At 41.4% G+C, this 22,706-nt stretch overlaps 1 protein-coding gene across 3 annotated transcripts; it reads right to left on the bottom strand.

The window, feature by feature from the left end:
* Window positions 1-9,493: 9,493 nt before the first annotated feature.
* ANAPC7 (anaphase promoting complex subunit 7) lies at window positions 9,494-22,318 on the bottom strand. Of its 3 annotated transcripts, none has more exons than XM_038373455.2 (11): window positions 21,957-22,318; window positions 20,610-20,796; window positions 20,078-20,197; window positions 18,461-18,572; window positions 18,041-18,194; window positions 16,524-16,666; window positions 15,799-15,916; window positions 15,185-15,381; window positions 14,618-14,842; window positions 14,017-14,167; window positions 9,494-12,725 (listed from the first exon to the last, which is right to left on the bottom strand). In XM_038373455.2, the coding sequence occupies exons 1-11, from the start codon at window positions 22,181-22,183 to the stop codon at window positions 12,536-12,538; spliced, it is 1,824 nt and encodes a 607-aa protein (XP_038229383.1). In that variant the 5' UTR covers window positions 22,184-22,318; the 3' UTR covers window positions 9,494-12,535. The 3 variants fall into 3 exon arrangements, with proteins under 3 accessions (XP_038229383.1, XP_038229387.1, XP_038229391.1); XM_038373459.2 differs by lacking the exon at window positions 21,957-22,318 and adding an exon at window positions 21,552-21,756; XM_038373463.2 differs by lacking the exon at window positions 21,957-22,318 and having other exon boundaries at window positions 20,708-20,807.
* Between the last annotated feature and the right edge of the window lie 388 nt (window positions 22,319-22,706).

Below are 22,706 nucleotides of genomic sequence, written 5' to 3'. Positions count from 1 at the left end.
TGGTATGTTTAGCTTTGGCCAGGGTCTTAAACAAATTAGAAATCTTTAGCATTTTACCTATATTAACCGTTAAGTAGGACGCAAGAAAATCTAGCCCTGCTATACCAGCCTGGCCCAATGCAGGGTCCCCCATACATTAAATCAGACTGACTTACAGAGCAAAGATTCACCATTTCTGATTATCAAGTGTCCACTACCATAGCATTTAAACCCCAAATAAAGTCTTCTCCAAATTATTTGCTCCCTGTGCTAGTTTCAGTCAAGGCTCTGTCCTCAGGCGACGCCATCAGTAATGTGGAACTGCCACTTTACATTGGCATGTGGACTTTTAGAGAAATGATAACCAGCAGTTAAAACTAGAACTAGGGGAAGTTTTTTTTTGACAAGTTGCGTAATTGCATTTTTTGGCAACTAGACAAGCTGGGTGAGGTCATAGCTTCTGTTGGTGAAAGAGACAAGCTTTATTGCAGCTCTGTAGCTCAAAAGCTTGTCTCTTTCACCAACAGAAGTTGGTTCAATAAAATATGACCTTACCCACCCCGTCTCTTGAATATCATGGGCCCAACATGGCTTATACCACCACAAATGAAAAATACAGTTGTCAACCAAAACTACTCATGAATTCTACACAAATTCACCAGATATTTTCATTCAAAAATGTGGGAGAAGGGCTAGATTCAGAAGGGGCGTTGCATGCCATTCACAAACCTGAGGCGAGGTGGTGAGGGTGCCCCCCTTCTATTCCAGTGGCTGGAGCAGAGATGGGAGACCTGAGTTTAAGTCCCCCTCAGTACGAGCTGGAGCAAGGAGTTTTATTTGGGTTTTCCACAGCCTGGGGGAGTGCTCTAACCAAAGGCCACACAATCCTCAGGGGCAGGTCTCAGTCTTTCCTGTTGAAGTGGTTTGGTGTTGTGTAAAATATTAATTGTAACAGGGACAGGAACCAGTGTGTCCCCATCCACACAAGTGCCTTGCCACCAGGTTACAGTCTCTCTCCCCCAATTAACTATTTCTATGGAGCAGAACAGTTTCCACAGCAGTGATTAAGAACCCCACCCTAGACGACACTACAGCCCAGTGAGTAGGACACTCACTTGCAATAGGTAGTTTGAGTCCCTGCTCCTAAGGAGGCAGAGTGGGAATTTGAAGCTGAGTCTCCTATGTCCCTGGGAAGGAGCTATATTGCAGAAGAACAGACAGGCAACACCTTCACTTGAACATGCCAGTCACAAAACTCAGTGTTCTTTGCTTTTCATACCAAACAAGAGAGGTTATTAAAAATGCCTGAAAATAAAAAGTGGAAAATCACTTTGTTCTGACGTTCTGAGAAAAGCCAAAATGTTTTAATTGTGTGTCAATCTAATTATTTTTTTTCCAGTGCAGCCAGCAAACTGAAAAAAATGATGCTTCACACAGCTTTAGTTAAGACGACAGAGGGGAGTCAAGGATTCCGACTAGAAAACTTGCACACAAGGGTTATGTGGACAAAAGGGACAGGTTCAAGACTGGCCACAGGGGAGATTTAAAAAAAAAACAAAACAAACAAGTAGGTCACATCTGTAAGCCTGCTGAAAGTGATCTAATGCTTTGCTGGAGTTCACCTTAAAAAGAGGGGCTACAGCATGTTCTATTTTAGAACCCCATGCCAGCAAGATCTGTGCCGCACCGTGTCCTGGTTTGCTACTGCAGGAACAAACTGCAAGTAGTGCCAGATTCAGTCTCCTCTAGTCCTGTCCATTCCATGCTTGTGTCCAGGTAACAGTTAAAATAGGGAAGGGGAACTGAATAGATCAGGGGATTTGGAACAGAACACTGGAGCTCTTCCCCCTCTAACTTACCAGCTCAAACAAAGCCTATCTTGGTAGTGATCAGATATTACCACGATACCGTAAGGCTGCTTAGCTGCCTTTGTGACATTAATATGGTAAGGTACAGCCAGTTCAGCTAACAGGTGCCTGCATCATAAATTGGTTCCCTTGGTATCAGTCTCAGTAGTGGTGCCAAGGACTGAACAAGTTGCGGTGACAGAACTATCCTCCCCTGCTCCCAACCAGAGCAGTTCAAGGTTAAAGGACAATAGCAGGAGAAAGTAAGGGAAGCTGACACAGCCACAGCCTCTTTGGACCTGCTCTAAACAGAGGAGTTTTCCTTTTTATAAAGGTAGTTTGGAGAGGGCAAAGCTGCTCTTTGGAGCTGGTTAAAGGGCTGAATTTGAGAGAATTTATTCTACTGCCTTTAGAAGCATAACAGTCGAGCCTGAGGGGAGGGAAGCTCATTGTACAGGCAATCTGAGCTCCCATATCACATGTGCAGAGGTCACCATTGTGAGCCTGCAGGAGTCATCTGTGCCCCTGTAAATTCAGAGCATAACTCTGAATGATGGACAGATAGGCCACTGCCAACGAAATGCTTCACATTGTCCAGTTCATTATAGTCTCTCTCTTGGGTTAGTTACTGGAGGCAAGTTGAGAGGCAACCCTAAAAAATGGAAAACACAACAAAAGCCGAAAGCCGCATGCTGTTTACGCAGATGGCAGGCTCACTTTTTCCTACACAATGAATTCAAAGAATATTGCTTAATAATGAAAAAAGATAATATCACAGGCAAGCCATAAAACACGCAGCAAGCTGGTGCTTTAGTATCCAAGTCATACAAATTCAACACTTTCGGATGGCAGAAGAGGGAACGTTTCAGTCTCGCTCCCGTGCCCTGCCCAGCAATCATTGGGGCAGGACGCCCTACACAGAGTTTACAAACTTTGAAGAACATTTTTTTTCCACGTGAATTGCATGCTGGTAAAAATCTCCAGATTACTGCTCCTAGTCCCTAAACATACCCACACACATAGGGAGCCTCCCCTGACCTCTCTCTCTCTCTCTCTCTCTCTCTCTCTCTCTCTCTCTCTCTCAAATGTGCCTCCACCCTGACCTGGAAGGACTACCTCCAGTGAGAGCGAATAATTCACTGGACATTGCCCTACTGAACCCTGGCACTAAGCCAACCATGGGGGTGGAGTTCTTTAACTTCCCAGGAAATCCTGCCAAAGATTCTGTTTTACCACATTTCCACTAGCAATTTTAGTACTGCATTTTTACAGTGGCCTCCTTGTTGTGGATGCAATTTAATTTTGGGCCTAAATTACAGGCACAAGTCGTATCATTAAGAAATCTCAGTCTCTTGCTTTGTGTGCAAAATAGGCTGCTTTAGATATCTCAGTGGGAGGGTGTGCACCATAATGATTGGCAGGGACAAAGCTACAATTGCACTTCATTGCAGACACAAACCTATGCCCACAAGAAAGAGGGCAGGTATTAGAAGCCTGGCCCTTAAACCTGAAGGCAGTGAATTACTGTGGGCAGGTTTTTCTGCATTCACTTTTTGGATCTTTCCTTGAGATCCAGTGACCTTTGCCCCTCCTAGTGCAGAAGAGTTTAGTGTAACCAGTGTCTTTACAAGCTATACATTGAGAGCCTCTACGCTTCAGTTTACAATACCAGCACTGGGCTCAAGCTATAGGCATTTAAATTGCCCTAGCCCTTGCTCCTTGTATGCACCTTGGGAGGTTTGTTATTAAAGGTGCTAAACAAAAACTGCTTGTAGATAAGGGAGGTAGCCATTCCAAAGCCCAAACTCCTCTTGTGTAAATGGGTTGTGCAAATCTATCTGATCAGTGAAAAATTCCCTGCAGTTCAGACTCAGTCTTCAGTCAACTTATCAATACCTGGAGCAATAGCAGGTGCATAAAAATGAGGCCAAGTTTCCAAAGCTCCCAGATCCTGTTACAGCTTGTCCTCTAAACTATAAATTTGCTGCAGCTGAACTATGGAGTTTTGCTTTAGGAGGCTGCAAAATTACCAGCCACACCCAGGTGTTACATCACTCAGGCTCTGCAGTAATGCAACAAAAGGCTAGGTGCACATGACTGAGCAGGCCCTGGAAATTCTGGTGTGTGGGCAGCTCAGAAACATTTCCCACTTAAATCATTTAACACTGAACCTCGGGTACCATTTGAAGCAAACATACACAGTACTGGAGCTGAACAGACCTGACTTTCGGGATGTGAAAGCCAGAGCCAAGTATATACCTTTCCAAGTTTGGCGTGACTGGAGTGTTTCTGATTGGGCCCATTATAAAGGTAAGTTGGGCCAACAGACCTTGAACACAAACATCAAAGATAAATTTAGCCAATAAACTTGATTAATTGCTACCCTTCTCCTCCGGATTTCAGACCTTCACTGAAGTCAAGTAGAGGTTAATGTATTTACCTTAATTTTTGTCAATTTAGCACCTGTGAAGAGCAGCAGCTAGACAGCCCGAGGTTCTCTATCTACAGACCTGGTGCAGCATGGGGAGCTGCAGGGAGCATCTCCAGAGGGGAAAAGGATAATTCAATCTCTATGGTCTATTCAGCCCACAGCCTCTCTGAGGAGACTGCCAGCACATAGGGCAATTAGTGCCCGTGGGAGGAGGATGGAGGTTTGGACTAGAAGCTGGCCTAAGAACCCACCAACTCATTTCACAGACTGCCGAACAGCTACTAGGCCTGGATTTGGCCTTATAGCATCCAGCTGGAGGGTTCTATATCCCATCTCCAGTCTTTTCAGCCATCCATCCCCAAAACACCACAAGCAGTGTGAGGAGAAATGGATGACCCATTGTGACCTTTCAGGCTGACACCACTTCTGATCACCCCTTACCCTGTCACAATGAAATCTGGGCCTAGCTTGCTGCAGCATTTCCCGTGGGAAGAGCTGCATGTGCATTGAGGGTTGTTCAGTTGCAAATCCTGGAGCGTTGACAGTTTGGAGTATCCCAATCTCTCTACTGCTTGCTGGTGATGAGTGCAACCAGTCCATGATGAGGGGAGGTTAAACGGAGCAGAGGAAAAGGGGGAGTGGCTGCATCAGTGGGGAGTGATACCTCAATTGGATTAATACTTGCCTGCCCAGACATTTATCATCATAGTACCCTTCTGAGGCACCCATGCCCCATGACAACCACCATTGTCTGGTCTTGTGGCCATCCCTCGATAATATAACACAAAGCTATCTGTTAGTGGCATGCGTTATGCAGCCCTGGCCTAGAGCGCTCATCACTGGGCTACCCCTGAGAATGGGCTGGGCAGGGGTAGGTCACTCTCTTTTTCTTCTCCCCAGAGTGAGCATGGATCGAAGGCTCTTTGCCTGTGAGAGGGAATGTTTTGTTTCACATAATGGCCACATGCCCAAGAACATGATTTCCTATATGAGGCCAAGAATTCTAGTAGCAACAGCAGGGTTAGCCATCGTAAATATCTCTTCCCCTATGTAAGGCCAGATGATGGATGATGTACCTTCTACTATGGAAAGGTTTTCTGAATTTAGTCTGAACAGTAAATCACCAGGACTAAAACTAGGTTAATAGCTCACCCTGCTTCCTGCAGTCCTTTCCAAGTGATGCTGCGGCCAGGAACAGTCTGGCAGCAATCAGAATGCAGCAGGAGAAGGGTTAAACTGGTCTGTCTCTCATGCACACATTCTCCCAGCATTCCCAGTGTCTGAGTGTTATTGGCAGAAGCATCTCAGTATGGAGATAAGCAAAGAAAAATAAATCAGCATTGCCATTGGAGCAAGAGAAGAGTTAACATTCGATAATCCTCAAGCCACACCTGGCAAGCTAGATGTATTTATTGCTTTTTCACAGATGGGGAAACTAAGTCCAGAGGCTAGGTACCACCTCCAGTCAAAGAACAGGTATGTGGTAGAAATGGGTTACAGTTCAGCCCATACATTGGACTACTTTGACTTTAAAATAGAGATGGGGGGGGGAAAGAAAAGTAGTCAAAACTTTGCAAACCTTAGCAGTGTGACATTCTGCTCCACAGAACAATCATTGTAAGATTAATTGGAGCTAGCTTCCCACACACCTATTAAAAACCCTACTGCAGAGCTGGAGAAAGGATCAGAGTACCATCTCCACATACTGTTCTGCAGTTGGTAATAGTTCTGGGCAGTCAGTCAGCAACAGGGCTGGAATTCAGATCCAGCCGTTCCAGGCCAGTTAGCACCTGCACTAATGGGTAATACCCAGAGTAATACCAGGACTAATACCTTCAATAAGCCTCCACCACCCCAGAGGGGCAACAGTCACTTCAACAGGCCTGACATGCTGGTAAGTAGATATCACTGATACACAAACGGGCCATCCGAAGAAGTGAGCTGTAGCTCATGAAAGCTTATGCTCAAATAAATTTGTTAGTTAGTCTCTAAGGTACCACAAGTACTCCTTTTCTTTTTTGCGAATACAGACTAACACGGATGCTACTCTGACACATGGGCCAAGTTCAGCTTGGATCTTACACAACTCCATTGACTAGTGGATTGGACCAGATAATTATGTGCCCTTAGATACTACAATCTTATGCTTAGAAAAGAGATCCCAACAGAGGTTAAGCCATGTTATCCCTCCCACCCAGTTTGACTATATATTGATAAAGGACCCTGTCAAGATTTGTAAGATGAAAAAAAACCTCAAGAGCAATTTCTTATCAGTTTTCTGATAAAAATTTGCAAAGCCCATCTAATCTCCAGCTGGAACTATACTGACTGCAGTTTACACACAAGAGCACAAGGAGGATATATGTTTGCAGTACTTTTCCTTGCTCTGATAGCACAGTGCTGAAGTTTACAGGAACATTGCTGGGCTCTATCTTGCTCCTGTGTTATCAGCCTCACCTCCTCAGCCAATTGAGTGTCTCAAGGGAAACTCTACCTACATTAAAAGAAAAGGAGGACTTGTGGTACCTTAGATACTAACAAATTTGAGCATAAGCTTCCGTGAGCTACAGCTGAATGCATCCAATGAAGCGAGCTGTAGCTCACGAAAGCTTATGCTCAAATAAATTTGTTAGTCTCTAAGGTGCCACAAGTACTCCTTTTCTTTTTGCGGATACAGACTAACATGGCTGCTACTCTGAAATCTACCTACATTATATGCTGAACACTAGGAGAAAAAAAATTTAAATTAAATAGTTCAAATGAAAAGATGGCATTGTCACAGGCAGCATGGCAATGTACTATACCTCAAGCCAAATTAGGAAGAGGGCCTTGGTTGACACAGGCAGCATGAAGTTCTTGAATCAGCTGCCAACATAAGTATCTCACTTGTGCCAACTGTTAAGCTCTTCTCAGCTGGGAGCATTTCAAGTTTCTAAACCCCAGTGAGCAAAGCAGAGTGCTGCTGCTACCTCCTGGTCAGGCCAGCTTTGATGTAAATAGGACTTTTTGTTCTTTGGCTCCATTTTAAGATTTAGATCAAGTCCTTGTCTCAGGACAGGCTATTTTTCCTCTTCCTCCCCCCCCCCCGCCCCCATGTTAGACACATTCTAACACTCACTGGGGTCCTGGAATGCACAGCTGACAAGGTGGAAGAGTTCAAGACATTATCAGGGCAGAGTCTGAAACACAAGGTCGCTTCAGTTCATGCCACTCACTGACCAAACAAACCTCTTACACTCTTCAAGAAAAACAACCTCCAGGACATCTTATTCAAGAGAAGTTATTCAATTCCTCTTTTTCTTTATAGAGAAGTGTTACTGCCTGTGAAAGGACTGACACTTATGGGGCACAAAGTCCTTTCAGTTCCACATATCAGGTACAACCAGGACAGTAGCAGAGCAAGCTCCAAACAGCATTCTACCAGGATTCCTCATTCCTTTGAGAGCATAACCTGGGGAGAATAAGATGGGGTTGGGGGAAAGAAGTTTGTTCCTGAAACCCTTTCAGTCCTTGGTCTCTCATGAGCTTACTAACGAAGCAGGGGAACAGTTTTAATAGAGGATTTCACAATGTAAACATCTGTCAGTGACTAACCTCACTGAAACTTCCAACGCTCATTCCTCTGAGAACACTAAAGCATTAGTGTTGAGGCTAGTGACAGAAGTAGAAGGATCAGTACAGCAAGTCCAAGTGCACAGACCTCCCTATTTTATTACTATTATTATTTTATTCAGGTATGTTAACAATAAGGGGAAGGATATGGACTAGCCAAAAACAATTTTATACATGTCAAATGCTTTTACAAACTGTCCCCACCCCTTTCTCCAACATGAACTGGTCTCATGCTTTTTACTGTGGGCTTCCTCTATGCCCCAAACACATACCAGTTATCCCTCTCCCTTCTGGCAATAGCCAAACTGCAACTGACATTCTTAGTCTCCCATTTTCACAGCTGCTCTAGTAATTGCAACAGTTCACCCACATCCAATTGGCGTTCTGGTGCAGCATTGCCTCCATCTGCTCTGAGCAAGCTTAGGCCTGGTCTACACCCACAGTTGTTCCAATTTAACTAAAGGCATGCTAAACTGGTGAAAACATTGACATTAAACTGATTTAAAATTGATTTATAGCTGGTTAGTTTGTGTTGGTAAATTTATAAACTCAAGTTTAAGTTGGGTTGGCACCAAAAGATTTGAATTAAATTGTTGCAATTTAGGTTTAGACAAGGTGATTAAAATACTCCCACACTACAGCTACACAGAAGGCCAGTGCAGATACAGCAGACAGGATTCCCTTTGTGGCCACATCTAGGAGTTTTTGTATAACAAAAACACTGCTGCTACTCTGGCTGATTTAAACTTCAATGTCAGCTGCAGAGAGTCATGAAAAGGGAAGGCTCTAACCATCACTAAGTGAAACAAGCCTATGGAAGAAGCTAATTATTAAGGAGAAAGCTCCTAATCTGGAATGACAGGAAAGGAAGGCTAGAAAGAATATGACACTTTAATTGGGTAAACACTTACATAGCACCTTATGGTTTTCTAATCATTGTATAATCTTTGCTTAAAATTCTCACATCCTTGTGCAGTAGGGAAATAAACACTATCCCCATTTTACAGACAGGGAAATTTGGCAAGAGATTCAGTAACTTGCTGCAGGACAGCTGTTATTTGGCAGCTCCAGGACTGCCCGATTCCTCCAAAACACACTGCCTTGAGGTGCTGGCAAAATAGATTTGTAATGGTTACAGGACTTTGGGGGGGAGCTGTAGGGTTGAAGGAACTTTGGTCTCCACACACCATAGCAGGGTCTTTCCACCACAGTAAAAGCTGATGTTAATGAAGTTTGTGATTTAAATGTCAAACAGCAAGGAAGTTAAGCAAATACCAGATTTTGTCTTTGCCCTTTACCAGAGACTAGCAATTGCAGGTGGTCTGAAAAAGAGTAAATGATCTACCACTTGTACTGCAAAAAGCAGTTGGGTAGTTATAACATTCCAACCTCACCTATGAATTGCATCACTTTAGGGAGTTTACATCACACTGTTGACATGGGTTGAGCTTTAGTTTTGGGTTTCATTATCTCTTTGAGCGTACACAGCAAAAGATTAAGGTACAGAATGAGGACAACTACTTGTTATGGGCTAATTGCATTAGCTATATTCCCTAAACTATGAACCAACCACAGGATTCTGGAGCACAAGGTTGTAAAAACAGCTCATATTCTAAAATTAGACAGACAGTTAATGAAGGGTCTTTAATAGACCAAGAATCCCCTTAGAATTGAGACAAACGTTAAAATACTCTTTAAAATAATTCCATATCCAGCCACAGTACACTCATTAGCAAAAGCATACATGATATGATCAGTACAGCTCTAACATTACGTGAATTGATAGAGGTACCCATTACTACACAATTTTTTGATAATGAACAAAGCACTCTCTTTCAAACATTCCACAACAAAACCAGGGCCATATTCTTGGACATTGATAGTGTTTTATTCTTGGATGTAGAAAGGTGTCTAAAATTAATCTTTCTACAGCTGCCCATAAAGGAAATCTACAAGAAAGTTTCTTACAGCAGAAATTCCTCTTGAAATTTGGCCTCCATTCTTGTCAAAGAGACTGGCTTAACAGAAGTCTTACCCAATAACAATGCTTGCATATGGATACCAAGATCTTACTATGAAATAAGCAAAAGTGCAATACAATTTTATCTCTCCCTAACATTTAATTGGGTTCCTTCCATCACTTCCTAAGGGGATCAGGGCTAGGCCTTGGGTGAAATAAAAGAAGGACCACCCTGCAGGAGCTGGTTTATGCTACTACAGGATAAAGGTTTTCAAAATTCTTCATCATTCACAGCACTTGCTGTAGTGATTCAATAGTTAGGCTACATCTAACCAAAGAGAGTGATCTAAGGTGAGAAAACTAACAGGCTTTCCTACCTGCAAACACTCTGAACCATTCTATGACTGGGCTCTAGACTTCAGGTTTCTTGTGCCACGTCAACCTTGCTTTAGAGGAAAGGAAGTGTTGCAATGCATGGTGCTAACACAGCTGGAAGCTATAAGAGTAGCTCTGATTAGGGGCATCTGAATGAGTCATTTGAAGTAAAAACCCTCAGCTGAGCAGCTGACAATTTAAAACATACACCATGCATCTCCCACATACTCTCGTCAGCTTTTAAACACACAAAGCCTTTTTGCTTTGCTTCATAAGGGAGCATTTAATACTTGTAATCTGATCTTCACAACTAGGGTCTGACATACAATTAAGAGACTTGAAACAGCCTACCTAGGTTAACCTTCAGAAGCAGCACTGATTTTGAGGCTTATTGCACAGAAAGGAAGAAATGGACAGATTGCAAAAGGAACAGTTTGTTTTTTACAGTTTCCTTCTGTAAAGAATTAGCAACATGCAAGGAGTTGAAACTTATCACCATCCATGGCTGAATGACAAACAGCTGAATTCTTCATGAAGTAGACTAGAGCCTGGAAGGGATTGATCACAATCTCAGAGAGCAGATACCTAAATATGATTTGTTTTTAGTTTAAATGTATCCCATTTGGATTGCACAGTGTTTAGTGAAATGAGATAATAAGCCAACAGACTTCTTAATTAAGACCATCAGTAATAGCACAGTAAGGCAGGCTACCTGCTTGCTTATTTTTCAAATTACTTTAGTGCAGTTCAATTGACACTAGAGAAAAGCTAGTGGTTTCTCCCACCCTCAAACATAGCTAAAAGATTAGAAAGAGGAGACTATCCATTATGGGTAGCTGTCTGGCTATGAACAGGAAGAAGATGTCCAGACTCTGAAATGCTTACACATGCTAAACATCCCCACACCAACAGGCTACAATATGTTCTAGGACTAAGCATCCCCTCCTTTTAATATGTATTTTTATGTATGATTTTGGGACTGAACATATTTCATGTATTTTATTCTTGTATGTGCTGTGCTACTATAGTTAGTGAAAAGCTTGTTTTCTTTTGTGTGTGTCAAGTATTTGCTCTAGAGTATCAAAAAGTTCCAATACAAAAAACTGTCAACCTCTGCTTCAGCTGCTATGACAGCACTGAAGAGCACAATAGATCTGAGCAGCCACAGGCAGAATTACAAGGCTATGCATGACCATGGACTGAAGACAATGTGAACTATAACACCATTAGAAAGCGTTATAGAAAGACATATGTTTTAGCAAGAAGCAAGTAAATCAAGAGTGAAACACTAGGACAAGGGTAGTTCTTTTGCAAAATTTAAGTGCCACAGAAATAGTTTTGTTTGATTTTCTGATTTCAGTGAAAGATTTGCTTTTAATAAGAGATGCCCACTGTGAGAATTTCTGTGGACAATTCACTATCGTTTTAGTAGGTGATAGCACGAGATTCTATTTTCAATTGGTAAAGCTAAATTGTATGTGTAAAATATAAAGAAAGCCAAGACAGCCATTCTAATTTAAAAATTTCTACTAGTGATGCAATGGAGAAGTTAATTTTTTTTAAACCGACAAAGCCACTTCACATCCTGTGTGTAGCACTACGTCACTACTGTTGTAATGCCTTTTAGTAACTTACCTAAATAAAACTGAACTCTATCTAGAAGTAATTATAGGGCTTTGTATGGATTGGGGAAATTACTATAATTCTAACATTGTACTATTTTTTGTACATAGAAACTGATTAGTTACAAAGCATCCTGTAAGTCAGGGATGCTGGAGATACAAATTCCACCTTTAAAGTTAGTGCAATGCCTTACACCAAACAGGTTAATTAGCTGAAGAGAGAGGAAAAATTGCTCCCTTCAAATACATACAAGTAACTCCTACAAGCTTCCGCAAGAAATCATGCATGAGCCCAGACAAAAGAATAAAGCCTTTCACAAAGGAATAAAAAACTCTTGTATTTACATCTATAGCTAAGGATCAAGACTACTTCGTTTTGAACCCAATTTTGACATTTTAGTCACTAGCAATAGATATATTATATGAAATGCTTTGTATTCAAGATTCTAGCTTTAGCAAGAAAAGACTAAACCACTCTTACAAATAATCTCCAGCATAGTTCAGCTCAATCTTGTAATTGATAAATAGGAAGCATCACAAAAATGAACAGAACTGTGATGCAGAGAATTATTAAATGGTTTCAGAGTCGCTTGTTTTATAAAGTCCACTTTGTTAATACAAAAATTGCAGGTGATGTTCTTCCTTCAGAGAACAATGGATCTCATGGCACATTCAAGAACTGAAACACATATCAGTTTAAGTAAAATCTTCACTGCATGCCAAACCATTGTTCTTGATCTGCCCACTGTGCTGCTTCACTATCACTGCCCTCCAAATCCCCTTCTTCTCCACTTCCCTCCATGTCATCCACATCCTCCTCCTGCGTTGCATCTGTTGGACTCTCCTCTTTTTCCATTTTCTGCATTCCTTCTAAAGACTTCTGATCATTGGGATCCAAACTGGGGGAGAAAAAAGAATCAACTCAAACTTAAGCTAGTAAACATTACAAATATGTCTAATCAAAACATCTCCATCTTGCTTCCCCCACTTCCTGTTTACTGCTACTGATATTTAAACTCAAAGATGTTGCAACTTTACCTCAGACTGCCGTAATAACCATTTGACAAAAGATGAAAGTGCATAGTTAACACCAATTGGCATCATCTATATACAGATTCCTAACCTTTGAGGATGCACTTGTCTGAACTCCATGAGCCTCCCAACGAAGCTTACACAATTCTTCCAGGAAATACTAACTAAAGCAGCAGAAGACCAGATAAATGCAATTTAAGCGACTAGCACTAAAAACACTGTTTCCCCACCTCCATCCAGGCAAAAATAGCCAACCTACCTGACCGTACAGTTTACTGTGTGTACAACAAAGTCTTGCAGTCAAGATAGGTATTTAACTTTTAAAAATACAGAGAACATAAAAGATTTCTTATTAGGAAATATGGGATCTTATTCTGAAACGTGCTAAATTTTACCCAAGTTTGAAATAATGAATTCTTTTCTATTTGAGTTTGAGGGACCTGTTTTATTGTAAGAAGAAACGTTGATTCAGTTGAACATCAAAACCTTTTCATTTGAACTTAGTTAATCCCTGACATTTATACAGCACATTCCAGCCTAAAGGTGGAGCCCAAGGTGCCTGACAGAGTATAGAACAGTTTAGGAAGTTATAAACAAATCCATGCCTTAATCCTTCTTATTGGTCTAGCAATTGACTGCCTGGTAACATACTTAACATTACCACAAGTTTACAATTGTAAATTTTTGTCCTTGAGACTTTGAATTGGGAATTGCATTACATAAAACACAGTAGGACGTGGTCTCCACTAGAAAAATCAAGTTGTCTTAACTGAATTCCTCAGGGGGTGTGAAAAATCTACAGCCCTGAGCGGCGTAGTTAAGCTGACCTAATACCCTGTGTAGACAGTGGTAAGCTGACTGAAGAACCCCTCATGTGTCAGCATCGGTAGTGTCTACACTCAAGTGCTACAACAGTACAGCTAGAGCAGTGCAGTTGTGCCACTGTAGCACTTCAAGTGTAGACAATCCCAATTCACTGATAAGAGTGTATGTGCTGGGGGGGGGGGGGGGGGGGGAGAAGAGAAATCAAACAAACCAACCCACTGCCCCCCCCCCCCACAACTGACTGAAGATGTGCTACTAAGCCATCTTTCAGCTGTCATGCAATTTTTAGTTTCTAAGAAGCATACAGCAAACTCAAGGGTCTATAAGTTTTACCTTAGGGCAATACTGTACTGGTCCATGGCTTCCTGATATTCACTGACTGCTACAAGAAAGTCACCCAGTATTCGATGCAGAACACAGTCACTCTGATTGGCCAGTGCACTCCTCAACAAAGCTATTCCATCTTCATATTTCTGTTCTCTACCTGTTGACAGCAGAGCTACAGTTTTATTAATGGTTTAGAGAGATCTTCCACAAAGTAACTTGAATATGTAAAACACTATCACAATCCTCATCTTTATTCCTAAAACCATCTGCAGTTGGTGATGATTAAATCTTCTGAAAATGTAGTTCTTGCTCTTAGTGTTATACTTTAAAACCAAATCAATGCACACATGATTATCTCAAATAATTAAGAAGTTATAATTTCTTCCATCTGAAGTATTACTATAGGGCCAATCAAGGTAATATCCAAGCAATTCATATCTTATGGCATCCTGTGATTTTTCTTTTACACAGAACTGATTAGTCTTTGGCTGTAACATTTGTATAGTGTTTTTCATATTAGCGACTTTGTGGAACACTTACTTTCATGTAAGAAATTATTCAAATAAACTGGACAAGGACGAGACATCTCAAAAGAAAAGAAACTTACTAAGAAGCTCCGCTTTTTTTACCACAGCTTTAATGTAATCCGGTCTCTGTGTCAGTGCCTTATCTAATAAGGTTTTTGCTTTCTCTTGTGTGACTGGATCTTCAAGACAGACTGTTGCTAACAGAGTAAGCGTCTGTGCATTTGCTCCCAGGGTTTTGTACACATTGTTAGCCATAACCATTGCTTCACGAATACTGTTGGATGCTAGATAACAATCAATGAGGCCTGAAGACCAAAAAGAAGAAAATATTTACACACTGGCACACTAATAATCTGTGTACAGGGACTCTATCAGAGTTTAATATGCATGCTTCTCAGTACATCAAATTCGGCTATTTTTGTTTAACAAGCACGTTTAATGTCTAATATTTCCCCCTCTTCTCCCCATTTTCAGCTCTATTTAGTGGGTTTTTCAATACAATTAATTAACCTACTAGGTAATAAGCAATATTACTTCACCTGCAGGGAACTCTGGGAGGCAATTTACACTCTTCCTATACCATGAAAACATCATACACGACAGCCCTATCAAAACTGTATACAATAATCATTGTACTTTATACTTGCCTTCATAACAGTCAAGCCTGCAAGGTGCAAGGCGTATTGCTTCTCGGAAATGTATAATTGCCTCTTGTACTCGTCCCATATTTCTAAGAGCAGCCCCTTTCAGCAGCAAAGCTTGAACACTATTACTATTCAGCTGAATAGCTTTGGCTCCTAAATACAAGGCCCGGGAGTATCGCTTACTGTAGAAACTGTGACACCTACAAAAAGAAAGAGGAATGGTGGTAAGTGTGCACTACCAAAAGTCATTCATGGAAAGCTGAAAAGAAAAGTAACTGATGGATTTACAGTATGCAAAGTTACTTTAAAAAGATATTAACAAAATATGACACTTATTAGCCTTTAACAAAACTGGTGATTCAGGTACTTAGTTACAGCAACATTAGTTATCTGATAGACCCAACAACTCCAAGGTATTTAACTACAGCCAGAAAATATGTATTTCCAGCAAGATATTTTGAAGTTAGACCAAGAACTAAAATGTTCAAACAGAACAGCAGACTCACAAGTACAACTTCCAAACTAATGAAACTGAACACATTGCCTCAAACACGTTCAAGCTCCTAAGACAGGTTAGCTAAGGAGCCTGGGGATACAAGGAAGTAAATGGAAGTTACCCTGACACCACCCACGGCTCTGCATGCTGATCAGAAATATTGAAAAGACGGCAGCCCAAGTTCTCCACATCCTCCAGTCGACCATCACGTGCTAGTAAGTAGCCATATACGTCCATTCCTAAAAATGAAATACTTTGGGATCAGTTGTATTATTGCTGAGCTCCTAATTATGACACTTCAAAGCTTTATGAAGATTTAAAGTCTCAACAGAACTTGACCATAAGGGCCAGTGATTTCACAGCACTTGTATCATAGCTACTCCTAAATCATACATGCTCTGGGACTAAGTTTGAGCACCAGACTCTGCACTTTCACCATAAAGGTGGAGGAGGAATCAAGAAAAACAGGTATAAAATGAGAGCATGAAGAATTCTAGACAATTTACAATGAAGACATAGTTCATTTAGAAGGAAAAACAGAACACACAAGCTTCTTAAACTAAATTTGTTAGTACTATGTTCCTCTTTGGAAAGCCTGATGTACAGCTATACTAACTTCTTGAAGTACTGTAATTTTTAATGAGGTGTAAGACAAACACCCACTTTCTACTATGACTGCCACCAACTGCTTCTGGGTATGGACAGAAATTATGCACCTGCTGTGCTGATAAATATTTATGTAGCTGTTAAGTCTTTAGTGGAATGTGAACTGGATGCACCTGCTGTGCTAGTGTCATTCGAGGCTTTAGCATGCTGGGGCAACTTTGAGAATTTACAATTACTTACCTTTTATCAGATAAGGATCCAGCATTTGTGCTTGCTCAAATTTCAGAATTGAGTTTTTATTATCTCCAGCTCGGAAATACAGGTCTGCTAAGCTACCCAATAGATCCACATTATCCCTCAGTAAAGACTTTTTCTCTAAGGAGCTTTAAGAGAAAAGAAATGCCATTTAAACTAGCATCTTGTTATGTACTGTTTGAATGCTAAAACACTCTTTGGAACCTGTATATTATTTCTCAAATACACCTGTAAAATTATGATTTTAAATGTCATTCATTTAAAGACCTACAGTTACCACAAAACGTGGTATCACTCTTTACGGAGTGACCACACACCCACCATTTGAACATTCATCCAAAAAACTACTTGATGACATATATAAAACTTACATTGTTCCTTGAAGGCTGCCAAACTGGGAGAGAGAGAGAGTTCTTAAGCAAGGACCCTGTACTGAAGGTATCTTGCTGCCAGCCCCAAAGTTCGATGCCAGAAATTAATAGCTGCACCTAGATAATCTTCCCTGGCATGATAAACTGGCAGGAGGGTGTCTCAAATAGTGAGGTCTTAGACCCATCCAGAGCTTTACAGAAATCACCAGCAAGTCAAGCTGCACCCACAAGAAAGGTAGCCAGTTCACACCATTAACCCCAGGCAATGATCATTTAGGAGACAGGCCCTAGAAATCTATATCAGCTGGACTTCAAACACAGCTTCAAGTAAAGCACAATGCAATAGACTTCCGAAAGAAAATGTTCTTTTTAAATGTCATGTCCTAGTTAAGTTTATCTGCATTGACTGAAACTTGTAGCTTTTATAAGAGCATCTGAGCAAAGAAATTGTACCAATAGCACAGCATCATCAAGGGGTTCTCAGTTTCCGTTCAAATTCTAGAAATGCATAGTTAACTCACAAAAAGTTTAAACTAGTTTCCAGCAGTCAGTTTTCAAAAGTAGCTGCACTGGTGTTTTCAGTTACAAAAAGATTGTAATTTAAGAAGCTTCTTTTCAATGCTGTAAGTTAAAACAAGTTTGTATTTTAAAATTAAAACACTCTAGTCTAAGGAGACTCAAAGTACCTTCTCTTCCCCATGAAAGTGTGTATAGCCTTTGCAGAACTATTTACTTTAACCGGGGCTTTCTTCACAGAATACCCAGATCTTGCACAGATCTCAGACATTATTAGATTTATATACTGTGGTACAATCCAAGACCAGTATGGAAAAATGTCCTGATTTTTTAATAGTTTGTCAGAACCTTAACATTATCATAATAAAAATGGATAGCAAGTCTAAAAATATTGTTACGCTTTCTGTTTTAAAGTTTTCAAATCAAGATTTTTCCCAATCAGGAAAAAGTCTTTAACATTATATTCAGCATGTGACAAAATCCAAGCCATGTTTACAGATCAACTGCATGGTCCTCAACAGCACAAAACAGGCATCTGTTAAATGTTTAAATCTGTCACAACACTATGTGAAGTAGTGACTCAGGAACAATAATTTAATTCACTTTGATTCTTACCAGATGGTGTTGATTGCTCTAGTATTATCTCCAGTGTGCACAAATGCATATGCTTTGATCCACACTGAAAGCCAGTCCAAGTTAGGGATGCTTTGAATAACATTCATCGTCATGGAAGCCACTTCTGCCCCTTTTACTGAAAGTGACAGCAAACCTATTCAGAAAGATACACTAGTCAAATCCAAGTATCCAATACAGTGTCATACAAATTTGTTAAAATGTCTAAAAACAGAGAATACCATGCCTTTGAATTTATACAGGCAGTTAGCTACAATGCTCCTGTACAACTTGTAGATTGCATGCAGTCTGTACTACATGCAAATGAGCTAGTTTACTAATATATCTTACACATCTCATATTTTAGTGATAATGTTGATGTAATTTTTAATATTAGATACTTGGTGGGGAAAAAGTCTCTACCTAGTATGGCATCGAGTGCTAATGGACACTGTCTCAGCACTTCTTTGTAACTGGTAACAGATGAGCGTTCTTGACCTGCCTTCTTGTACAAATTTGCCAACATCATGTTAATCTGTAATCAAAAAAATCTGATTGTGAGAACAATCCAAATCAAGAGTTATTAAAAGCAGAGTTCCTCACCAAAAAGTCATGTTTTCATTATCAAGCATAGCCCCATCTTCCCAGCTCTCTGGACAGAGAATAGTTATGAGCCCTGCTTCTTAAGTCATCAACTCCTATAAAATGAGAAGTGTTTCTCATTTCTGATTCAGAATACAGAAAAAAGTGTAGATATCCTAATATTATACACTAGTGTAGTGCCTCTGGGAATCTCAAAATGGTTTATGAACACTCATTCAGAAGATGGGCAAGTGTTTACATAAGTAAAAGGCCTATATATTACCTTATAGCTTCCTTTTACTTGCTCTCTCCACATACCAGTGGAAGTCTACCAGAGCAGTTGTATTTGGGAGGTGAAGAGTAGGTTTGTATTTAGATTCTGACTGAATTCACAGCTCAAGAAAGGGCAGAAGTGGCTTGAGCAAGCTTCCCCCCTCAATGCAGCTAGCCGTTCTAGTGCTCAAGCATTTTTGGTTTATTGGCTTGCAGGGGTAGAAGACTGCTTTTCTTTTCCTCAATTTTCTTCCTTTTCTGTACAGCAAGCCTTGCTTAAGGTAGAACACCTTGTGGTTACCACTCGCTAGCCAAGATGGGATGCTGCTAACATGCAAGTTGTTATGCATGAGGAGTAAATGGCCTAAGATTACCTAGATGACAGAACCAGCAAGCAAAGTCTCAGTAGTGTTCAACGCCAAAAATACTAAGTGTCCTAAACATTTAGCACTATGTAAACAATTAAAAAGTGTGAGAAGAATCTTGAGAGAATTTTTTTTTCCTTAAGAGACTCCCATTGGTAGAGTGACAATACAAGGGGACTGTTTTCTAGAACCGTCCATTGTTTTACTACCTCTGGTGGTAGCACCGGTGGGAGTATTAGCATAGTCAGAGCTAAGGCATTTTTATCACTTGTCTAGAGCAGCAGCTACTCTTTCCCAGAATTATAAAAACTAGCTATGATACCTTCCAAAAAACCTCAGTCAGCTGGGGAGAGTAGAATTTTGCATAGCTAATAGAGACTTCAATCCTAAATAGGTTACGTATACATGCTCTCAATAGCTTATCAGCCCATGTCAAAGTATCTATTGTTCCTCACGCATAGGGAAGATTTTGTAATTCCCACTAGCATTAATAAAGTTACCCAGGTAATTTTCATTAAAAAATTACCTGTTAAAGACATCCAAAAACATTTAGCTCCCATTAGTTTGGTGAACTCTTTCAAACAAAGAAATTCCATTTAGAGACTACCTGGTTTTAAAGAAGATAAGCTTACTAAACTCAGATAATTTAGAAGTGTTTAGCCAGTGTTTCCAAATAACTCATTTAAATATTATAAGCACAAACGTCAAGGTTTAATCTCTTTACCTCTATATATTACATCTTCATTCTTGAGCAAATATGATTATACAACTTCAAAAACACCTAAACTACTGTTTGCCACAAATCAATTCCAGAACCTACCTTGGGGGTTCTCTGTCTTGAAGGAATTCCATCTAGTATAGCAATAGCATCTTTATCTTGCTTCAACATTGTGTAGCATTCAGCCATCTTGTATTTCACTTCAATTTCAGATGGCAGACACTAAAATAAAATTGATCACTAAAATGTAATCTCTCTCAAATGTTGTTCTAACTATATAAAAACCAGAGTCTAAATTACTAAAATCTTATGAAAGGCTTGTATTTCCATTAACAAAGTTAAGATATAAAATGTAAAGATGACAGTACGTTGTACTTTTATAATGCAGACTATTTTCTCTCTTGCTAACGAAAACTACAAATTAAATGGGCATTCTCTCTGACATTTGAGACCATGTTAAGTTTTTCATTAGAAAGTAGTGGTCAGACACATTTTCAAAATTAAATAGCCACAAAATTCAGGCTTCTTTATTGTGGTAATTTTGTAGTCTACCGCTACAACATTAATTCACCAATATTTCATTTTACAGGGAGAATAAGAGTTATATGTAGTATGTTACTCTAGTTCCAAATACCTGACTTTGTGGAGTGGCTGCAGCATTCCCAGTAGAGGGTCTTACTTTTGAAGTTTTACTTAATGCTTTCTTCTGCTGCAAGGCCATTGTATACTTACTTACAGCATTCCTATATTCCTTGTCATGGAAGAGGGAATCTGCATGATATACAAGAAGCTGGTACTTTTGAGATGGCGAGAATAACTCACTAGAAGAAATTAAAAAAAAAAACATATAAGCTTAAACTGGCTGATTACATAATAGGAGCAAAAACTGTTAAATGCTATATTTTCAATATTAGTGATTAAATCCCCTAGCTGTGCCTGAAATCTGGAAGAACTAAGAGTGCAATATTTGTACCCTTAAACGATAAACAAAACTACAAGCAAGTTCCATCTTAAACACAAAAAGAAAAGGAGGACTTGTGGCACCTTAGAAACTAACGAATTTATTAGAGCATAAGCTTTCGTGAGCTACAGCTCACTTGATATACACACCCCTCTGTTTTTTCCACCAAATGCATCCGATGAAGTGAGCTGTAGCTCACGAAAGCTTATGCCCAAATAAATTGGTTAGTCTCTAAGGTGCCACAAGTCCTCCTGTTCTTTTTGCGAATACAGACTAACACGGCTGCTACTCTGAAACCTATCTTAAACACAGTAGCTCCAATTAGAACATCTTTTGGATAGCTGCTGATCATCTGTTATGACCGTACAATGGGAACTGTTGTTAACCACCCTCTGCAACAGGCAGATTTGAGAGCCAAGAACTCAGTTTTAGGACCGTATTTTAATTTTTTGTTAGTAACAATTATGATTGACAAACTACACTGAACACAAACAATGCACGGTAGCTGAAGTGCTGAAAGAGGCTACGTCCGCTACCGTCACTGTCAACAGGAGGAGAATGATGTGGGTGGCATATCCTCAGGGATGATCCATTAGAAAGGGATGGGCAAGTCACCTCGTCTCTCGATTGCCCCGCCTGGGAAGCTGAAACTCTCGGCACGTATAGGGCTTTTCATACGCACATCCCGGAGCACATTGGTGGTCGCCTTGTACGCAGAGGGGAACTGTGACGGCGAGAAACGACGGGACCTGCTAAGGATCCCACAGCAAGTCTTTGGCAGAGCCAGGTACAGACCCGATCTGCTACCCCGGGACCTTCTCCCGCAGGGCCCCACGAAGCTCTTAGCTCCTTATTTCATCCCCCTCCCCCCCGGAACCCCCCAGCTTGCAGCCTCCTGCGTCAACCCCCGCCGCCCACGCCATAGCCCTGTCCCCGCGACAGGCCGGGAGCGCCCTGGCCTCCGCCCCGAAGCCCCGCTCCCTTGCCGCCCTCACAGAGCCCCCTGCCGGCGGCACTCACGGGTTGTTGCCGCTCATGGTGAGCAGGAGCCCGCTGAGGAGCCGCACGTTGGAGTGGAGCCCGGCAGCCGCCATCTCCCGCACATGCTCCACCACGCTCATCCTGGAGGCCGGAGTGAAACGAGGGGCGCCGGCCGGGGTCGCGGTCGGAAGCGACAGCGGCTCCTCAGCCCGCTGCGACTCCAAAATGGCGCCACCTAGGGGTCCTCGCAGGCAGGAGTCCATCATACCACCCCTCGAGCTAGCCCTCGCTCACGCCTCAGTTTAAAAACCTCTCCGTTGGGACCCCATGGAAATCCGCCCAGGTGCCAGCCTCGCCTCTCCTCCACCATTAAAATCGCTGCCGCTGAAGGTATAGGATACAAAGCGATGACATTTTCCAGCAGGCACCAAAATAGCCGCCCCCGCAGCTGAAACACTCCACGCATGCGCAGCGGCTGTCTTTGCCCGTCAGTGCCTTGTGTTGCCTAGGCGACCCGAGGCGCGCGTCCGTGGGCAGGTTGTAGGGCTCAGTAGCTGTGGAGGGCATGGAGCGGGCCCCTGGAGCACGTCCCGTTCTGGTGCCCCGGGCGGGCGCCGTGCAGGGGCCTCGCTGTTATGGTATCGACAGGCAGAGGGTGTTGTAGCAAATTAACCGAAAAGTAACATCGCAGTGAATATGGTGCCATGGTTCACACACGGGTCAGCTTTTCATTTGGTGGTGAAACACGCTCCCTGCTCTGATTCACGGATTTTGTTGGGGTTTTCTCCC

Source organism: Dermochelys coriacea, chromosome 15, assembly GCF_009764565.3.
Source record: "Dermochelys coriacea isolate rDerCor1 chromosome 15, rDerCor1.pri.v4, whole genome shotgun sequence".
Taxonomy (NCBI): domain Eukaryota; kingdom Metazoa; phylum Chordata; order Testudines; family Dermochelyidae; genus Dermochelys; species Dermochelys coriacea.
This window is presented reverse-complemented; position numbering and strand designations above follow the sequence as displayed.

Bases quoted from the DNA above. Each gene is read 5' to 3' on its own strand.
- ANAPC7 (XM_038373455.2), bottom strand. From the start codon at position 22,183: ATGATGGACTCCTGCCTGCGAGGACCCCTAGGTGGCGCCATTTTGGAG. The intron at 18,195-18,460 runs GTAGAGACTTTT...CTTTCTGAATAG, and splicing joins AGCACTCGATGCCATACTAG to GTTTGCTGTCACTTTCAGTA. The intron at 15,382-15,798 runs GTAACTTCCATT...TTCTTTTTGTAG, and splicing joins GAGCCGTGGGTGGTGTCAGG to GTGTCACAGTTTCTACAGTA.